The following is a 19279-nucleotide window of genomic DNA, read 5'->3' on the forward strand; positions in this document are numbered from 1 at the left end:
TCTCCATAGGTATTACTGGATCTCTCCACGCAGGGTTCATAAAAGGCACAAAAAGGGACTGGAGGCTGTTAAAGTCTGCACAATGAGTTGTATGTTATGCTTCACCCCCATACAACAGAATCATAAACATCATCTTGTCAAGACTGGCTCCTTAGAACAACTCCTTTGTGTTTCCTCCAGACGGAGGTGATGCATCCCTCTACCCCCCCTGTTCCTGTGTATGGTCTGCTCCTCCTCACCCTGTTCCCTACCTCCCCTCCCCCCCCCCCCCTCTTTTGCCCTTCCCTCCACTACCCCCTCCCCTGGTGCTCCCTCCAGTCTCCCCCCCCCTCCCCCCCTCCCTTTCTTTTTCCCCCCCTTCCCCTTCCCATGTTCCATCACCCTTACCCTCCTTCCCTTTTCCCTTCCCGCTCCCCCTTTCTCCTTCCTTTTCACCCCCTCCCCTTTTCCCTCCCTCCCCCTCCCCCCAGTTTCCTTCCCCTTTTTTCCCCAGGCCCTCCCTCCCCTCTCCTTCCGCTCCCTCAATATGTGGTTGGCTAATCCATTGTATCCTTTCACCAGCTATCTTTGTAGCCCCTCACTTACGCTATGCTTTTTACTTAGAGGGCTCTAAACTATCCCCCTTGTCCGCCGCGGGGGAGAGTTGTTTGGGTGACCCGGTGCCGCACACGATCACCCAATTATAGGGTAAGCCGAACTAGTAATTATGTTTTATTCTTTCCCCTTTCTACATGCTGTTTTTAAGATCACTACTTGTAGTGTATTGTACATTGTTTTTTGCCTGTATTGCATTATATTATTTGTCTTATAGATTGGTCCTCCTGAGGAAGCGATAATATCGCGAAACTAGTCGAGAACCAGACCAGTCAATATTTTGTAATTTACAGATATTCTTTGGTGATCTTTGAATTTCTGTTTTTGCATTTTAATCTGTACACCATGTATTTTCTGTTTGTAATAAATTCCTTTTATACATTTTGTCTATCATCGTTTACCTGTACCGGTATAGTCCAGCCATTTTAGGGTGTGAACATTATGGGGCCAACATCAGCCACTGTCCCCTATGTCCCACTCTCTTTTCCTTGTACATATTAATTTGGATGATGGTACGGTTTAAATTTTACTACCCTTATTATTTGAGGCTATACTCACAATTTGTGCAATACTTTTTTACTATTTAGAATGGGGTGCCTCGAGACGGTCTATAATTTTAATGGGTGCCTTGAAATTGTTCCTAACTTTAAAAGGGTGCCTCGACTGAAAAAAGGTTGAGAAACACTGGTATAGACCATAGGCTGTTAACTTGCTATAGAGATCTGTCAGTCTTGTACTGTATTCCAAATATTGTAAGACAGCATTTTTGTTTAGTAAAAGCACATTTACACACAGCAGAGGTCTGAGCTTCCTTGCTTATACCGCAAACTAACCTTGCTAGATAGAGTATCTCACAAAAGTGAGTACACCCCTCACTTTTTGTAAATATTTTATTATATCTTTTCATGTGACATCACTGAAGAAATTACTTTTCTACAATGTAAAGTAGTGAGTGTACAGCGTATATAACAGTGTAAATTTGCTGCCCCCTCAAAATAACTCACACAGCCATTAGTGTCTAAACCGCTGACAACGAAAGCGAGTACACCCCTAGGTGAAAATGTCCAAATTGGGCCCAATTAGCCATTTTCCCGGTTTCATGGGACTCGTTAGTGCTACAAGGTCTCAGGTGTGTTAAATTTGGTGTTATCGCTCTCACACTCTCATACTGGTCACTGGAAGTTCAACATGGCACCTCATGGCAAAGAACTCTGAGGACCTGAAAAAAAGAAATTGTTGCTCTACATAAAGATGGCATAGGCTATAAGAAGATTGCCAAGACCCTGAAACTGAGCTGCAGCACAGTGGCCAAGACCATACAGTGGTTTAACAGGACAGGTTCTACTTACAACAGGCCTCGTCATGGTCGACCAAAGAAGTTGAGTGCACATGCTCAGGGTCATATTCAGAGGTTGTCTTTGGGAAATAGATGTACGAGTTCTTTTTTTGTATCACTGTCGTGTTTTTTGGTCAGGCAATGCACTGACACCTTTGCAGCCATTGTGCTATATGCTAGGTGTTCAGTGTGCCCCTGTACCTTTAAGAAGGGGTGGCTCCCCTTCAGTCCACCTGCTCTCACCTACTCATCAGAATGCATGTGCCTCCACTGTGGGGACACTTATTAGTTAGTGTTAGGTACCACAGATACCAGGGTGCCTTGACGAGGCTCTGTGGCTTACGCATGCATTTGCAAATGTGCGCAGACTAAACCCCTGCTTTAACACATACTGTTAGACAGGTTTACTTGGTTGTTTGCGGGCTGGTCGGCAAGTTAAGCTTGGTTATACATGCATGAGTCCTGCCAACATTGGAGTGGGGGGTCAGGTTGTCAGTGCTCAGACCATACACCGCACACTGCATCAAATTGATCTGCATGGCTGTCGTCCCAGAAAATAGCTTCTTCTAAAGATGCACAAGAAAGCCTACAAATCGTTTGCTGAAGACAAGCACTGGTTACTGAGGCTGGGCTGCAGGGCAGTATTCCAACATAACGACCCCAAACACACCTCCAAGACGATCACTGCCTTGCTAAAGAAGCTGAGGGTAAAGGTGATGGACTGGCCAAGCATGTCTCCAGACCTAAACCCTATTGAGGATCTGTGGGGCATCCTCAAACGGAAGGTGGAGGAGCGCAAAGGTCTCCAATATCAACCAGCTCCGTGATGTCGTCATGGAGGGGTGGAAGAGGACTCCAGTGGCAACCTGTGAAGCTCTGGTGAACTCCATGCCCAAGAAGGTTAAGGCAGTGCTGGAAAATAATGATGGCCACATAAAATATTGGCACTTTGGGCCCAATTTGGACATTTTCACTTAGGGGTGTACTCACTTTTGTTACCAGCGGTTTAGACATTAATGGCTGTGTGTTATTTTGAGGGGAAAGCAAATTTACACCCTAATTTTGAAGCCTATTAGAACCTCTGGCTCTAATCACATGCTTCGACCCTACCCCGCCCGCCCCCCCCCCCTGGAATCCATGCATCTGGCATCCTGTGTGGGGTCGGATGCATGGATGGGGGGTGGCGCCCTTAATGGACAGACTGCCCCTGCTAGAGAGGGATCAAAGCACTGGTCCATTTCATTTTATTTTTTTTTTTTGCTGTATGTGTCCCAGTTAGGAGATCCACCCTATTAGTTATGTTTACTGTCATCAACAACAGTGAAAGAAAACACCACATTTTGGGTTGTCCCCAGAACAGTAAGAGTGGAAATCTTCCAATAAGGACACTAGTTCTGGTGGCCCTGGTGACAACCGGGGATTCCCTAATTTTAGAGGTATATTCTTTCAGTTCCGGTTTTGGCTTACAAAATAAATAAAAAAAGATTTTGCTTTTAGTTCTGCTGCAGGCCACTTTCACGAGGGCAACTCCGTTTTGGCGGATTGCTCCGTTGATCCACCCTGAGCATGGAGAGGACAGGTCCTTCGACACTTACTGTGCAGAGCGGAGATGGACCCAGTCCCACTCACCTTTATGGGAAAATTGGATGAGAATGGACCTCCTTTCCTTTTTCATCCGATCATATTCGATCCCCCCAGACTAATAGAAAATAGGACCATCGCCTGGATTTGGCGGACAGGATCAGATAGCGGGGGATGTCAGCGGACATGTCACCGCCGTGATCTGCTGCTCCATAGGGGAGACTGGTATGTCTGATCAGGTCCACCTGCAAAACTGTCAGGTGGACCTGATCCGACAGACCGTGTGAAAGGGGCCTTATATTATAGTATATGGTGAAAAAAAAAAAAAAAAAATCAATAAATGTTGCAAATTGTTGCAGTAAATCCAAGCAGGATGTGGCCTATTTAAATGCATACAGCAAGTTTTTACAAAGCATCGTGAAAGAGGTCTGTCAACTTTACACAGGTTTCGCAAAGCCTTTAAAAAGCAACCTTCAGCTCCAGTGTGGGGGTTTTAAACAGATCACAATGGGAGTGCTGGTTGTCACATTAAGTTTCAAGTAGTACTAAAGATTGACAAGAGTCTGCTAAAATGAACAACAGCATTCCCATTATAGTTTTTGTTTAACAACCTGTTGCGCTTTTTCACTGTGTCAGAAGGGTTAAACGTCACCCAAGCTTCTCACATTGGCAAACTGAGGGGCTAATGGATGGGGCTAATGGATGTCTGTTCTGCAGTTTTCTCCAGGATTGGGTCCTGGAGTACACAGAGGCTTTATAGAGACTTAGGAGGGGTAAAGCCTCCAACATTGTCAACATTTTAGTGGAAATCACCTAATTGTGCAGCTGTTCACAGGCTTTTTTAGCCCTGTACACACAAGCCGAATGCTGGTTCATATTTAAAAAAAAAAAAAAAAAAAAGGCCCGGCATTCGGCCCGTGTGCATGGCCGTCTTTGCGACAGAAGGCGGCCATTTGGCCGGCTTCTGTCCTACGAGCATGCTGAAAAACCAGCACCCAACTGGATCCTGATCAGCGTTCTCAGCCAATGTTCTGGCAGGGGGGTTCTGTCAGAACACAACAGTTCAGCGGGGGAGAGATCACTCTACTAATGTCAGATTGTTAGTACAACGGCTCCGACCGGATCTGTCCATTTTTTTTCCATTCAACCTGCTGGGTTGAACAAAAAAAAAAATTATTTGTGTACCAGGCTTAAGTATACATGGTGTCTATGGTTCAGGGCCAAATCCCTGGAGATAAGCTGTTGTAGGAGCAGCATTTATGAACAGACACTAGGAGTGTCTACTGGTCTCAAGGAGAGGTGATCTAACCAGGCCGTCAAAATGAACAACAGCATTCCCATTATAGTTTTTACCAACCTGTTGCGCCTTTTCACTGTCAGAAGGGTTAAACGTCACCCAGGCTTCTCACATTGGCAAACTGAGGGGCTGTAATTAGGCAGCAGCTTGTGCAGCCCAAGGCTAGGCAGTTGGTTTGTCACAAGGCTGAATGAGATGATGCGATGAGTCTGTGCAGAGAAAGGTCTCGGGACTATGCAGTCTGGATAACCAAAATCCTGGAAAATGTATTTTTGTAGATAAAGTGGAAAAGGAAGGGTAACACTGCAATGTAACCTTCCATGTGAGTTTTTGAAAAATACTTTTGAATAAAAGTGGGCTAAAAGCCCTGAAACATACTTCACTGGAAGTGGACTGAAGTTCATGAAAAGGCACTACACTTGAGTGAACCTCGACTATCCCAGAACTTGACCTGAAGTTTGTTGTGCAAATTGTAAATAACACAAGCTGAAACCTATGTGCACAAGGCCGTATAGATTATCTTGACACAGGAGTAGAGATAGATAGATAGATAGATAGATAGATAGATAGATAGATAGATAGATAGATAGATAGATAGATAGATAGATAGATAGATAGATAGATAGATAGATATATCTATCTATCTATCTATCTATCTATCTCTACTCCTGTGTCAAGATAATCTATACGGCCTTGTGCACATAGGTTTCAGCTTGTGTTATTTACAATTTGCACAACAAACTTCAGGTCAAGTTCTGGGATAGTCGAGGTTCACTCAAGTGTAGTGCCTTTTCATGAACTTCAGTCCACTTCCAGTGAAGTATGTTTCAGGGCTTTTAGCCCACTTTTATTCAAAAGTAATTTTCAAAAACTCACATGGAAGGTTACATTGCAGTGTTACCCTTCCTTTTCCACTTTATCTACAAAAATACATTTTCCAGGATTTTGGTTATCCAGACTGCATAGTAATATATATATATATATATATATATATATATATATATATATATATATATATATATATATATAACCCACACACACATGCTTTCCATCCACATAAGGAATATAATATTAATATATGATTCTTGATTACAGAAATTTTTATTCATGAGGAGTTTGAGAGTCCCTATTTATAACTAAAAACAAGGTTCTGTGCACTGTCTGCTACACGCAATCTACAGGCCTTGTATAATATAATCAATTTACATTGCAAAGTAATCTCTGCGGTCTGTTTTGTGGTGTGCTTACAATTTATAAGCAGCAGCAGTTTGGACACATTTTCCAATAGGTGAGGGTCCTACAAGTACAACCTTCACTATAATAAAACATTTTCAAAAACAAATGGGATACCTTTGAGCTCATTTCGATGTGCTACACAAAAATTACAAATACAAGTAAACATGATATATGCACACAGAAAAAAGTAGCATATGCCAAAGGTTACCTGGACAGAGCTAGTCATTGTGCTTAAGGCAAACACCGTTGCACAATCTTTGATTGTTGACTGGCTGTCAAAGGCCCCTTGAGTATCCATGAGAATAACCGCAACCTGGGTGCAAAAACAAGAAACTAAATATAACAAGCATAATTAAAATGTCAAGGTGAAATCAACAAAGATAAGGAATATCAAGTTTAGCAGTATATTCCATTTTTCCCCAACAAGTAAAGAAGCAATCCATTTGTGGTAGAACATGGACTCCCAAATCCAGTTTAAATCTAGCACTAGAAGGAACTACCAGCACTCTAAAGCAGACCTCTTACCACCACAACAGAAAACTAAAGCTGGGCCTGAACAGTCACACTTAGAAACAAAACAATAATTCTGTTACAGATGACTACTTTTTATTTGGAGTCTTTACAAGCACAGCGAGCATGGTCTGTACCATTGTAAATACATTGCCACAGCGGAAATGTCCAGGCCTGCATTTAGAATTCCAGATGGCCAAAAATCTACATTTTAGTATAGATACACTCCTAGGGTCAACAGTTATCCTGCCTTGATGATTAACCCCATTTTCACAGCTCTGCATGTGCTATCAAAGTAGGATCAAATATATTTGTATATCGGCTGCACATATACTGTGCTGAACTTCCAACTAGCCTGGAAAAATCCCACCCACTCTGAGGCTCCAGGTTTTTTTCCGCAATAAGGAATAATCAAGACACAGTGGGGAGGGGCCTGTGTCCTGTACTGAGCAATTTACAAGCGAGTCAAAATTCCTTTTAACCTAACACTGTATAGAGCACAGGATTTGTATTCTTAGACTTTGGGACAAACTCAAGCAATAAAACTGAGGGGTGTACAAAAACAACTGCCAACAGGAGAGCAGGAACAAGGAGTTTAACCAGTTAACCACTACCCGCCGCAGTTGTACTGTAGCAGGTTGGCTCTCCTTCACGAACCTCCGTCATTGTATGTCGTCTCGCGCAGGCGGCGCACTCTCGTGCCCGCTGCGAGAGCATGCCCTCGGGTCAGGTGGACTCTATGTCCGCCGGCGATCCGCGATCACCTAGTACAGAGGAAGAATGGGGGTCTGCCTTTGTAAACAAGGCGGATCCCCATTCTGACAGGAGACATGACAGATCTACTGTTCCCAATGGTCGGGAACAGTGATCTCTGTCATGTCTCAGGCAGCCCACCACCCCCTACAGTTTGAACATACCTAGGAAACACAGTTAACCCCTTGATAGCCCCCTAGTGTTAACCCCTTCCCTGCCAATGTCATTTTGACATTGATCAGTGCTATAAAAATGCACTGATCAATGTAATAATGTCACTGGTCCCCAAAAAGTGTTATTTGGGATCAGATTTGTCCGCCGCAATCCTGCAAAAAAAAAAAATTTTAAAAATTTTTAAAAAGTCCCTAAATCTATCCCATAGTTTGTAGAAGCGATAACTTTTGCGCAAACCAATCAATATACGCCTATTGCGAATATTTTTTTTTTTTGTGTAAAAAAAAAAAAAAAAAAAAAAAAAAAAAAAAAAACGAAATTCTTCATCAGCTTTAGGACAATATATAGTCTGCTACATATTTTAGATTTAAAAAAATCTCAATAAGCGTATATTTATTAGTTTGCGTAAAAGGCGTACAAAATAGGAGATTTATGACATTGTTATTTTTACTAGTAACGGCGGTGATCAGCGATTTTTAGTGGGACATTGCAGCTGACAAAACGGCCACTTCTGACACTTTTTTGGGACCAGTGACCAGTCAAAAATATGCACTGATCACTATATAAAATGACACCGACATCAATTGTGCTTAAGGGCGCAGGCCCTGGAAACAAGTCGTCTTATACACATGACAATACTGTAGCGGTGAAGAAGGGTGTCCCCTATAAAGACCTTTAGATCAAAATTGGGGTCATTATATGAACACCTCCATGTAAAAAGGTTTTGATAAGGATTGAGAGGAAAGAGGAGGATTTTGGAAGTGGATGGATAAGGCTCAAATCTGTCTCGAGGGTACCCAGGACCGAGGTTAGTCAACATCAGACTGAAGAAAGGCCAGAATAAGAGTATTAGTATTAAATAAGGATGGACTCGGGCGTGTTCGCACACTCCATGTGCAGAGCCCACCAGGAAGTCGGCACGGCGCTGTGCTAATCACAGGCAGTGAGACATTTCCCGATCTCCACAGCCGCACATCGGAAAAATGTCTCACTGCCTGTGATTAGCACAGCGTCGTGCCGGCGTCTATTGACGTCCTCCCGGCTAAGTAAGCCTGCGCTGTAGCCATCATTTGGCTATAGCATGGGCGGGGAAAAAAGTTAAACGCAAGGAATCTAGCTCGTAGGTAGCTTAAAGAGATCCCAGAAGTGCATGCCAATTGATAGACCTGAGAGAAAAGATACCTGTGCTCAAATCCCAATAGCTTGTACATGTATTAAAACGATCAGATGCTAAAAGGGTTGTTGTGACCACATATTAACACTACAAGTTCTGGATGGACCCTCTGCACACACATCCATAATTTGTAGTCTAATTGATAGACCTGTCTCCCAAACCTTAAAGTGCACCATATTGCATATTAGATTTGTATCTGTGTGTGGCCAGCCAGTTAGATCTGTGTGGCGCCTTCCCCTAGTGGGGCCCCAGGTATTGCAGGCTGCTATAAGTATAGCTGGTTTTACTTGCTCAAAATATTCTCCCCTCAATCCCTCTCACACCAAACAAGGTCCTTGCCTTGATTAGACTGCAGGCTTGCGTCTGACACTTGGGTTTCAAAAACCATGCTGTTAAAGCCAGCAACTGAGAGGCAAGATGAAACTGCAGTAGGTCTCCCCTGTTTGGAAGGGGCCACAGCTTGTCCAAGTATGCTTGTACATCACGTCCTTCTGGGCCACTTTGATGCAATGAGAATAACCGGGACCCTTTTCTCCATCTTGCACAGCAGTTGAGGGAGGATCTCCATCAGAGGAAAGGCATAAACCAGTTGGAATTGAGTTGAAGGATTCACTAGAGCATCTTCTGCTAAGGATAGAGGATCCCTGGTTTTGGTCAGTTCAGCTTGTTGCTGAACCTTGAGGCCAGAGTGTCCATATGTGTTTTTTTTTCTACCTTAGGCAGATATTTTGAAAGATCTCAGGGTGCTGAGACCACTCTCCAGGGTCTAGGCATTGACAGCTTAGAAGTCCTTCTGCCAAATGTCTACTCCCAAAACGTGGCTGGCAGAGAGAGCTGGAATGTAAGTTTCGGCCCATGAGAATAATAGACTTGTTTCTTTTAGGGCTGCTGAGCTGTTAGTGCCCTCTTGATTTATTGTAGAGAGGTTCAATATTGTGGAGACACTCTGTTGGCTCTAAGTTGCAGAATGTTGATGAGGCATTTTGACTCCAGTGGGGACCATGTCCCTCGTACGGTCAGGGAGTTGCAAACTTCTCCAAGACATTACAACATTTCAAGCCCTGTTAAGGAAGGACTTTACAAAATTCCAGAGCAGCATTGGAGATTCACCATACCTGAGAGATCTTGGTTTTTCCTTGATAGATTGGATCTGCTTTTCCACATATTGATAATGTTGGACTGAAGATATCTAGAGCGAAACAGATCAACAGGAACAACCACAACAAGGCCCAGAACCCTCATGCAAAAGTAAATTAGGGGCGTCATGGCCTGGGGTCCAAGAGCTAAACCTTAGGGTGGAAGATTCTGGCTTGTGCTACATTAGACCTGGGTACTCCAGACATTGAGGGCCTGAGAGCAGACTTTGTAAAGGTTCGAAGGAACTGGATGGACATTAGCAAAGAAAGTCTTGGCTTAGGAGTCCTTCAGTTGAAGGTCATCCAGGCACCCTGTGACAATTCATACAGCGAAATGCAGGAAGCATCGGTGTGATGGGAAAATTAGGATAGGCATCTTGTATGCGTCTCCTGATGCAAGAAATTCCCTTTGTCCAAGCGAAGCAATGGCAGATTTTATAGATACGGTACCTTCCGGAATTCTCCTACACAAAGAAATCTGTTTAAGGATTTATGGATTTTATGTTCAGTATCGGGTGGATGCCCCCCCATTTGGTTTTGTGACTGTAAACAGGTTTGAATAGAAAGAACTGGTACAAATCGCCCATGTCCATTAAGTTGGTGCAAGGCGATCATCACATCTTTGGTCTGAAGCTGGCATTTTACTAGATGAAAAGGGTGAAGGGAGGAGGGGGAGATAGAAACTTTGACAGATTGGACCCAGAGTTCTGGGAAGTCTCAGACTCACACTGGTGCAAATGCCAACAGCCAACCCCTCACTTCAAGGAGTGAAGGTGCCTCTTCATTGTGAGGGCTTCTGGGAGGGCTTGGTGGGCCAAGGCTTGTGATGTAAAAGAAGATGTTGAGCATTGGTTTTCAGGTCCACACCTGGGGAAATAGAAAGACCTGCTTCTTTCAGCAGAAGTTGAAGCTGTAAGAGTAAGCGACTTGAGTTTTTTCTTATGGGCTAGGAGTAACTTTTCCCCAGTGACTTCCTTGATGAAATCAAGGGATTCAAGGGGTCAAGGGATTCACCATTAAATGGCATGCATAGAAGCCATTTATGACAAGCATGTTCAGCAGACCAAGCTTTTAGGCAGAAAATCTTATGCATATGTGCAGAAATAGAGATACTGGAGACTTAGGAAATTACATTTTCAAGAGCATCAACAAAAAAACAATAGGGCTGAAGGCATCAGCTGTAGTTGTTCTAAGAGAGCAGGGTCTTCAAAGACAGGTTTCTGGTCTCAGTTTATGCATCTCAACCACTCTTCCAAAGTCTGGCAAATAGACATGACAGTATATGCCAATTGCAGAGCTGCACCTGAAAGAGCAAATAAGACCTTTAAAAGAACTTCAAAACATGTATCAACAGAATTCCTAAAGCAGGGAACATCCTCAAGAGAAACAAAAGGTGTTTTTTTTTTTGACAGGAATAGACCATTTATTTAAAAATTACTTTTCATTAGGACAAATAAATATCAGTAAAAGCTTAGGATTATAAACCTTTTCAGGGCGGAGCCAGTCCCCATAAAGTGCACAATAAATTTGTGTGTGCATATAATGGAAAGCCTTTAGACTTGGCCAGTCTCTCATGCCGCGTACACACGGTCGGACTTTTCGTCTACAAAAGTCCGACAGCCTGTCCGACAGACTTCCGACGGACTTCCGGCGGACTTTCGGCGGACTTGCAGCAGACTTTCTAACGAACGGACTTGCCTACACACGACCACACAAAAGTCCGACGGATTCGTACGTGATGACGTACACCGGACTAAAATAAGGAAGTTCATAGCCAGTAGCCAATAGCTGCCCTAGCATGGGTTTTTGTCCGTCGGACTAGCACACAGACGAGCGGATTTCGGGGTCCGTCGTAGTTACGACGTAAAGATTTGAAGCATGTTTCAAATCTAAAGTCCGTCGGATTTGAGGCTGAAAAAGTCTGCTGAAAGTCCGGAGAAGCCCACACACGATCGGATTACCAGCCAGCTTTAGTCCGTCGGCGTCCGTTGGACTTTTGTAGATGAAAAGTCCGACCGTGTGTACGCGGCATTAGTACTCCTAGGTGTCTGTTTTAGCTGTGGGGAATCAGGTGCTGTTAGGCAAAGACTAGTGTGCGCCACATCAATTAGTGTATGCACAATGGAAAGCATTTGGCACAAGGTCATAGCTCATAGGCTTCAGAAGAATAAAAATCAATGTCCTCAATACTTTCCTTCTCATCTCCCAAAGGAGGTTCTATTTCTAATTCCTGAACAGGGTCACTGAGAAATAACTCAGTTCAGATAGGAGGGAAAAACCACCAGTTGTCTGTTGCTAAAGCATTAGAGACAAAACCACGGGGATTACCGCAGTAATTTACCTGTAATTTCCATATCTTGGAGTGGAGTACAGTACAGTACAGTACAGGACAGGACAGGACACAGGCAAATAATTCATGGACAATGGGTTTAAGGCTCGTACCTTCGGGTCATTGGACGCTAGGCAAAGCTGTTGAGGACATGTCCCCTGGTACCTTCCCTATAACCCTACCCCACTCTAGAAATCCTCAAGATCGTAGCAAGCAATGCAGAGAAACCAGGGAATGGAAAATGGCCCATGTCTTGTACTGTACTCCAAGATATGGAACTACCCTCAACTGGTATAGTGAGATGTTTGAGACTGAGGTGGCAGGACCAACTACAAAACGGACCACTTTAAAGTAAATTCTTTTTCCACTGGATAGAGTTCAACAAGGCTCCTATCTGGATTCAGTCAATTGTCATAGATTGACGATTCTAATTTTTCACAAACAGGGAATGCCTTTTATAGATTTTGCAGGTCTTTAATTCAAAGGGGCCAACAAGACAGCAGAGAATCAAGTTCTACAATGCCAAGGCTTTTGCGAACAGCAGCAGTGCGCCTATCCACATTAGCAAGCATGTTGGGTGAAGCTCCCTCTTCAGGTACAAAAGTGTGGGGGAGGGAGAATATTCCGCAGCTTCCTCCAGTACAGCCTCTGTATCTTCATCATTTGCTTCTGCATCAGCCTCATCTGCAGCAGGTGTAACCGGATCACACTCTGGTAGAGACAGAATAAGCTAAAGAAGGGGCATGGTATTTTGTAGCCTTGGACAAAGATAGCTGTATTAAATTGCCTTCTGTCAGGTAGGCTGTATTATGCTTGCCTGAAATAGAACTACATTGTAGAATCAGGTGGAGAGACTGCTATTAAAATTGATTCTTGCTCCGATGCAGGGGAAGCATCGTAACTTTGAGATTGAGTGTTGTGCAGGTCTTCCATACAGAGGGAATGTTTGCCTGAGATAGTCATAGCTAAAAAGGTGAGGGTATTGGCCTCATGGAGTGAGATGTGGTATATAGGATAAGCATGTCTGAAAGGTGTATGCAGCAACCTGGGTGAGAACTGTACTGTATAGACTGTAGCGAACACCATGCAGGCTTTGCCCGTCATGGTGAACATTAAAAATCAAAAATAATAAAAAATTTCTCCAGAGAACAGATCCATCACGTAAGGATTCTTGCAAAATACTGGAGCCTCATGCAGTGCACACTGTACAAATTAAGATAAATGTTTTTTTTTCTACAAAGCCAGACCAACACTTTTGCTGCTAAGTACAGCCTTATTTGTACAACTCAAGTTTAAACGACGCACTGTCGTTTTACGGTTACAGTGTGGGCCGGCTGAGCAGAATCACATAAATACACGATTCTGCATCTCCAAAATAGGGGGAGCGTGCGCGCCTGCCCGGCTATGCTGTTACTGGGTCCATCCAGCACATACCAATCAGCGATTCCCAACCAATGATTTATGGCTGGAACCCGCCGATCATTGTAACAAGTGACAGGAGACAGCTTTGTGTATGTAAACACAAAGCGCTCTTCTGACAGAGGTGATGTGACGATCTTTGTTTCCCTACAAGGAAGGGAATAAAACCCAGCACATTGCTCCATAAAATCAGTATACATAGTAAACATTGGAGAGAGAGAGAGAGAGAGAGAGAGAGAGAGAGAGAGAGAGAGAGAGAGAGAGAGAGAGAGAGAGAGAGAGAGAGAGAGAGAGAGAGAGAGAGAGAGAGAGAGAGAGAGAGAGAGAGAGAGAGAGAGAGAGAGAGAGAGAGAGAGAGAGAGAGAGAGAGAGAGAGAGAGAGAGAGAGAGAGAGAGAGAGAGAGAGAGACACACATACAGTGAGGACGTAAAGTATTCAGACCCCCTTAAATTTTTCACTCTGTTACATTGCAGCCATTTGCTAAAATCATTTAAGTTCATTTTTTTTTCCCTCATTAATGTACACACAGCACCCCATATTGACAGAAAAACACAGAATTGTTGACATTTTTGCAGATTTATTAAAAAAGAAAAACTGAAATATCACATGGTCCTAAGTATTCAGACCCTTTGCTGTGACACTTATATTTAACTCAGGTGCTGTCCATTTCTTCTGATCATCCTTGAGATGGTTCTACACCTTCATTTGAGTCGCTGTTGTGTTTGATTATACTGATTGGACTTGATTAGGAAAGCCACACAGCTGTCTATATAAGACCTTACAGCTCACAGTGCATGTCAGAGCAAATGAGAATCAGAGGTCAAAGGAACTGCCTAAAGAGTTCAGAGACAGAATTGTGGCAAGGCACAGATCTGGCCAAGATTACAAAAAAATTTCTGCTGCACTTAAGGTTCCTAAGAGCACAGTGCCCTCCATAATCCTTAAATGGAAACCATTTGGGACGACCAGAACCCTTCCTAAAGCTGGCCGTCCGGCCAAACTTAGCTATCGGGGAGAATGTTAGGTCAAGAAGAACCCAATGATCACTGTGGCTAAGCTCCAGAGACGCAGTCGGGAAAAAGTTGTAGAAAGTCAACCATCACTGCAGCCCTCCACCAGTCGGGGCTTTATGGCAGAGTGGCCCGACGGAAGCCTCTCCTCAGTGCAAGACACATGAAAGCCTGCATGGAGTTTGCTAAAAAAAAAAAAAAAAAAAAAAAAAAAAAAAAAAAAAAAAAAAAAAACAAACACCTGAAGGACTCCAAGATAGTGAGAAATAAGATTCTCTTGTCTGATGAGACCAAGATAGAACTTTTTGGCCTTAATTCTTAGCGGTATGTGTGGAGAAAACCAGGCACTGCTCATCACCTGCCCAATACAGTCCCAACAGTGAAGCATAGTGGTGGCAGCATCATGCTGTGGGGGTGTTTTTTCAGCTGCAGGGACAGGATGACTAGTTGCAATCGAGGGAAAGATGAATGTGGCCAAGTACAGGGATATCCTGGACGAAAACCTTCTCCAGAGTGCTCAGGACCTCAGACTGGGCCGAAGGTTTACCTTCCAACAAGACAATGACCCTAAGCACACAGCTAAAATAACAAAGGATTGGCTTCACAACAACTCCATGACTGTTCTTGAATGGCCCAGCCAGAGCCCTGACTTAAACCCAATTGACCATCTCTGGAGAGACCTAAAAATGGCTGTCCACCAATGTTTACCATCCAACCTGACAGAACTGGAGAGGATCTGCAAGGAGGAATAGCAGAGTATCCCCAAATCCAGGTGTGAAAAACTTGTTGCATCTTTCCCAAAAAGACCTTATTATTTAACCACTTCAGCCCCGGAAGGATTTACCCCCTTCCTGACCAGAGCACTTTTTACAATTTGGCACTGCGTCGCTTTAACTGCTAATTGCGCGGTCATGCAATGCTCTAACCAAACGAAATTTGCGTCCTTTTCTTCCCACAAATAGAGCTTTCTTTTGATGGTATTTGATCACCTCTGCCGTTTTTATTTTTTGCGCTATAAACGGAAAAAGACTGAAAATTTTGAAAAAAAATGATATTTTCTACTTTTTGTTATAAAAAAAATCCAATAAACTAAATTTAGTCATACATTTAGGCCAAAATGTATTCGGCCACATGTCTTTGGTAAAAAAAATGTCAATAAACGTATATTTATTGGTTTGCGCAAAAGTTATAGCGTCTACAAACTAGGGTACATTTTCTGGAATTTACACAGCTTTTAGTTTATGACTGCCTATGTCATTTCTTGAGGTGCTAAAATGGCAGGGCAGTACAAACCCCCCCCAAATGACCCCATTTTGGAAAGTAGACACCCCAAGGAAATTGCTGAGAGGCATGTTGAGCCCATTGAATATTTATTTTTTTTGTCCCAAGTGATTGAATAATGACAAAAAAAAAAAAAAAAAAAAAATTTACAAAAAGTTGTCACTAAATGATATATTGCTCACACAGGCCATGGGCATATGTGGAATTGCACCCCAAAATACATTCAGCTGCTTCTCCTGAGTACGGGGATACCACATGTGTGGCACTTTTTGGGAGCCTAGCCGCGTACGGGGCCCCGAAAACCCAGCACCACCTTCAGGATTTCTAAGGGCACACATTTTTGATTTCACTCCTCACTACCTATCACAGTTTTGAAGGCCATAAAATGCCAAGATGGCACAACCCCCCCCCAAATGACCCCATTTTGGAAAGTAGACACCCTAAGCTATTTGCTGAGAGGCATGGTGAGTATTTTGCAGCTCTCATTTGTTTTTGAAAATGAAGAAAGACCAGAAAAAATTTTTTTTTTTTTCTTTTTTCAATTTTCAAAACCTTGTGACAAAAAGTGAGGTCTGCAAAATACTCACTATACCTCTCAGCAAATAGCTTGGGGTGTCTACTTTCCAAAATGGGGTCATTTGGGGGGGTTTTGTGCCACCTGGGCATTCCATGGCCTCCGAAACTGTGATAGGCAGTGAAGAGTGAAATCAAAAATTTACGGCCTTAGAAAGCCTGAAGGCGGTGCTTGGTTTTCGGGGTCCCGTGCGCGGCTAGGCTCCCAAAAAGTCCCACACATGTGGTATCCCCGTACTCAGGAGAAGCAACAGAATTTATTTTGGGGTGTAATCTCACAAATCCCTATGGCATGTTTGAGCAATATAACATTTAGTGACAACTTTGTGCAAAAAAAAAAAAAAAAAAAAAAAAAAAAAAAAATTTTGTCTCTTTCCCGCAACTTGTGTCACAATATAAAATATTCCATGGACTCGACATGACTCTCAGCAAATAGCTTGGGGTGTCTACTTTCCAAAATGGGGTCATTTGGGGGGGTTTTGAACTGTCCTGGCATTTTATGCACAACATTTAGAAGCTTATGTCACACATCCATCACCCACTCTTCTAACCACTTGAAGACAAAGCCCTTTCTGACACTTTTTGATTACATGAAAAAATTATTTTTTTTTGCAAGAAAATTACTTTGAACCCCCAAACATTATATATTATTTTAAAGCAAATGCCCTACAGATTAAAATGGTGGGTGTTTCATTTTTTTTTTTCACACAGTAATTGCGCAGCGATTTTTCAAACGCATTTTTTGTGGAAAAAACACACTTTTTTAAATTTTAATGCACTAAAACACACTATATTGCCCAAATGTTTGATGAAATAAAAAAGATGATCTTAGGCCGAGTACATGGATACCAAACATGACATGCTTTAAAATTGCGCACAAAACGTGCAGTGGCAACAAAATTAATACATTTTTAAAAGCCTTTAAAAGCCTTTACAGGTTACCACTTTAGATTTACAGAGGAGGTCTACTGCTAAAATTACTGCCCTCGATCTGACCTTCGCGGTGATACCTCACATGCATAGTGCAATTGCTGTTTACATTTGATGCCAGACCAACGCTTGCGTTCGCCTTAGCGCGAGAGCAGGGGGGACAGGGGTGCTTTTTTTTTTTTTTTTTTCTTTATTTTTTTTTGCTTTTTTTTATCTTATTTTTAAACTGTTCCTTTCATTTTTTTTTTTTAAATCATTTTTATTGTTATCTCAGGGAATGTAAATATCCCCTATGATAGCAATAGGTAGTGACAGGTACTCTTTTTTGAAAAAATTGGGGTCTATTAGACCCTAGATCTCTCCTCTGCCCTCAAAGCATCTGACCACACCAAGATCGGTGTGATAAAATGCTCCCCCAATTTCCCAATGGCGCTGTTTACATCCGGCGAAATCTAAGTCATAAAATGCTTGTAGCTTCCGGTTTCTTAGGCCATAGAGATGTTTGGAGCCACTCTGGTCTCTGATCAGCTCTATGGTCAGCTGGCTGAATCACCGGCTGCATTCTCAGGTTCCCTGTTGAGACAGGAGAGCCAGAGAAAAACACAGAAGACGGTGGGGGGGGGGGCATTCCCTCCCACTGCTTGTAAAAGCAGTCTAGAGGCTAATTAGCCGCTAGGATTGCTTTTACATGAAAGCCGACCGCTGGCTAAAAAGAATGATACCAAGATGATACCTAAACCTGCAGGCATCATTCTGGTATAACCACTCAAAGTCGTGAATGGCGTACCTGAAGACAAAAAAATGGTTAACAATAAAGCACAGTAAACTGTAAAGTATAAAAAATAGCATACCTGAAAAGCAAACATGATAAAACATAATAACAATAAAACATTGCAGAATAGAATACAGTAAAAAAGAGCAGAACAATAGAGAGAGAATAGAGAGAGAGAGAACAATAAAACGACAACTATTTTTTTTTATTTTTGTTTGTGTTTTTTTTTTTTTTTTTTTTTTTTTACACTTTTTTTTGTAACTGTAACTTTTATAACTGTAACCGGTTCCAGGTTCGGGTCTCTCAAAATGCGATGGCATCTTGGGAGACCCTGTGAAAGTGTGCCTAGTCTGTGCAATGCTGTACCCTACGCTAATACTCAACTAGTGAATGGTAGCATTCAAAACATTCACCAATGCAAAGACCAGGATTGTCAGGACAGGAGGGACAATAATAGCGGGTGTCACGTCTATATCCGCGCTTGCTGCAGACACATCTTTTTTGGGGGGTTCGTTGGGTAGGGGTACTCGGGAGGACATATAAATGCCTCTCATGCAGCCGACTGCATTTGGTTGGGGTTGTGAATGGGGGAAGTACGGGCGCTGCAGAAGCGGAGGGTTCACAAATTAGGATTGGCGAATGCAGCAGAAAGGGCACTATGGGCACGACAGGCCTATGTTTGTCTTTTTGGTGGCAGCGCGACACTACTTGTGCTTGCCACCTCACCAGCTTGAACTGCACTTATGGGACTCGCCACGTCACCAAGTGTTACTGCAGTGCTGGTTTGACTACGACCGGGGTGTACTAGGCCGCTGGCGCTTGCCAGTTCACCAAAACGCTACAAAAAAAAGTGACAGTGATCGATCGATACTGCACTTGGGTGGGCTGGGCTGGGCCGGGCGGAGGGGCAAAACGTAGGTGCTAGCAGGTATCTGGGCTGATCCCGCTAACACTGCGTTTTTGGGAACCCTAAACTGCTGGGGACGCTAGTATAGATCTGATCGGATCAGATATTGATCCGATCAGATACTATACCACTAAGGGAGGTGTACGGTGCGTGCTTGGGTGTTAGCGGTACTGGCGCTAACCTGACGCTGCCTGGGGCTGGCGCTTGCCAGTTCACCAAAATGCTACCAAAAAAACTGTTAGCGATCGCAGGGATCAGGCCTGACT

The 19279-nt window shown here is 43.2% G+C and overlaps 1 protein-coding gene across 4 annotated transcripts in view; it reads right to left on the minus strand.

Annotated features, from left to right (window-relative positions):
• Window positions 1-19279, minus strand: part of ATL2 (atlastin GTPase 2) — a 176788-nt gene that overhangs the window by 96405 nt on the left and 61104 nt on the right. For all 4 annotated transcript variants that reach the window (XM_073628030.1, XM_073628032.1, XM_073628033.1 and 1 more), the window contains one exon: window positions 6253-6357. In XM_073628030.1, the coding sequence (XP_073484131.1) occupies window positions 6253-6357 (105 nt within the window). The remainder of the gene's footprint in view (window positions 1-6252; window positions 6358-19279) is intronic.

Source organism: Aquarana catesbeiana, linkage group LG04, assembly GCF_042186555.1.
Source record: "Aquarana catesbeiana isolate 2022-GZ linkage group LG04, ASM4218655v1, whole genome shotgun sequence".
Lineage (NCBI taxonomy): Eukaryota > Metazoa > Chordata > Amphibia > Anura > Ranidae > Aquarana > Aquarana catesbeiana.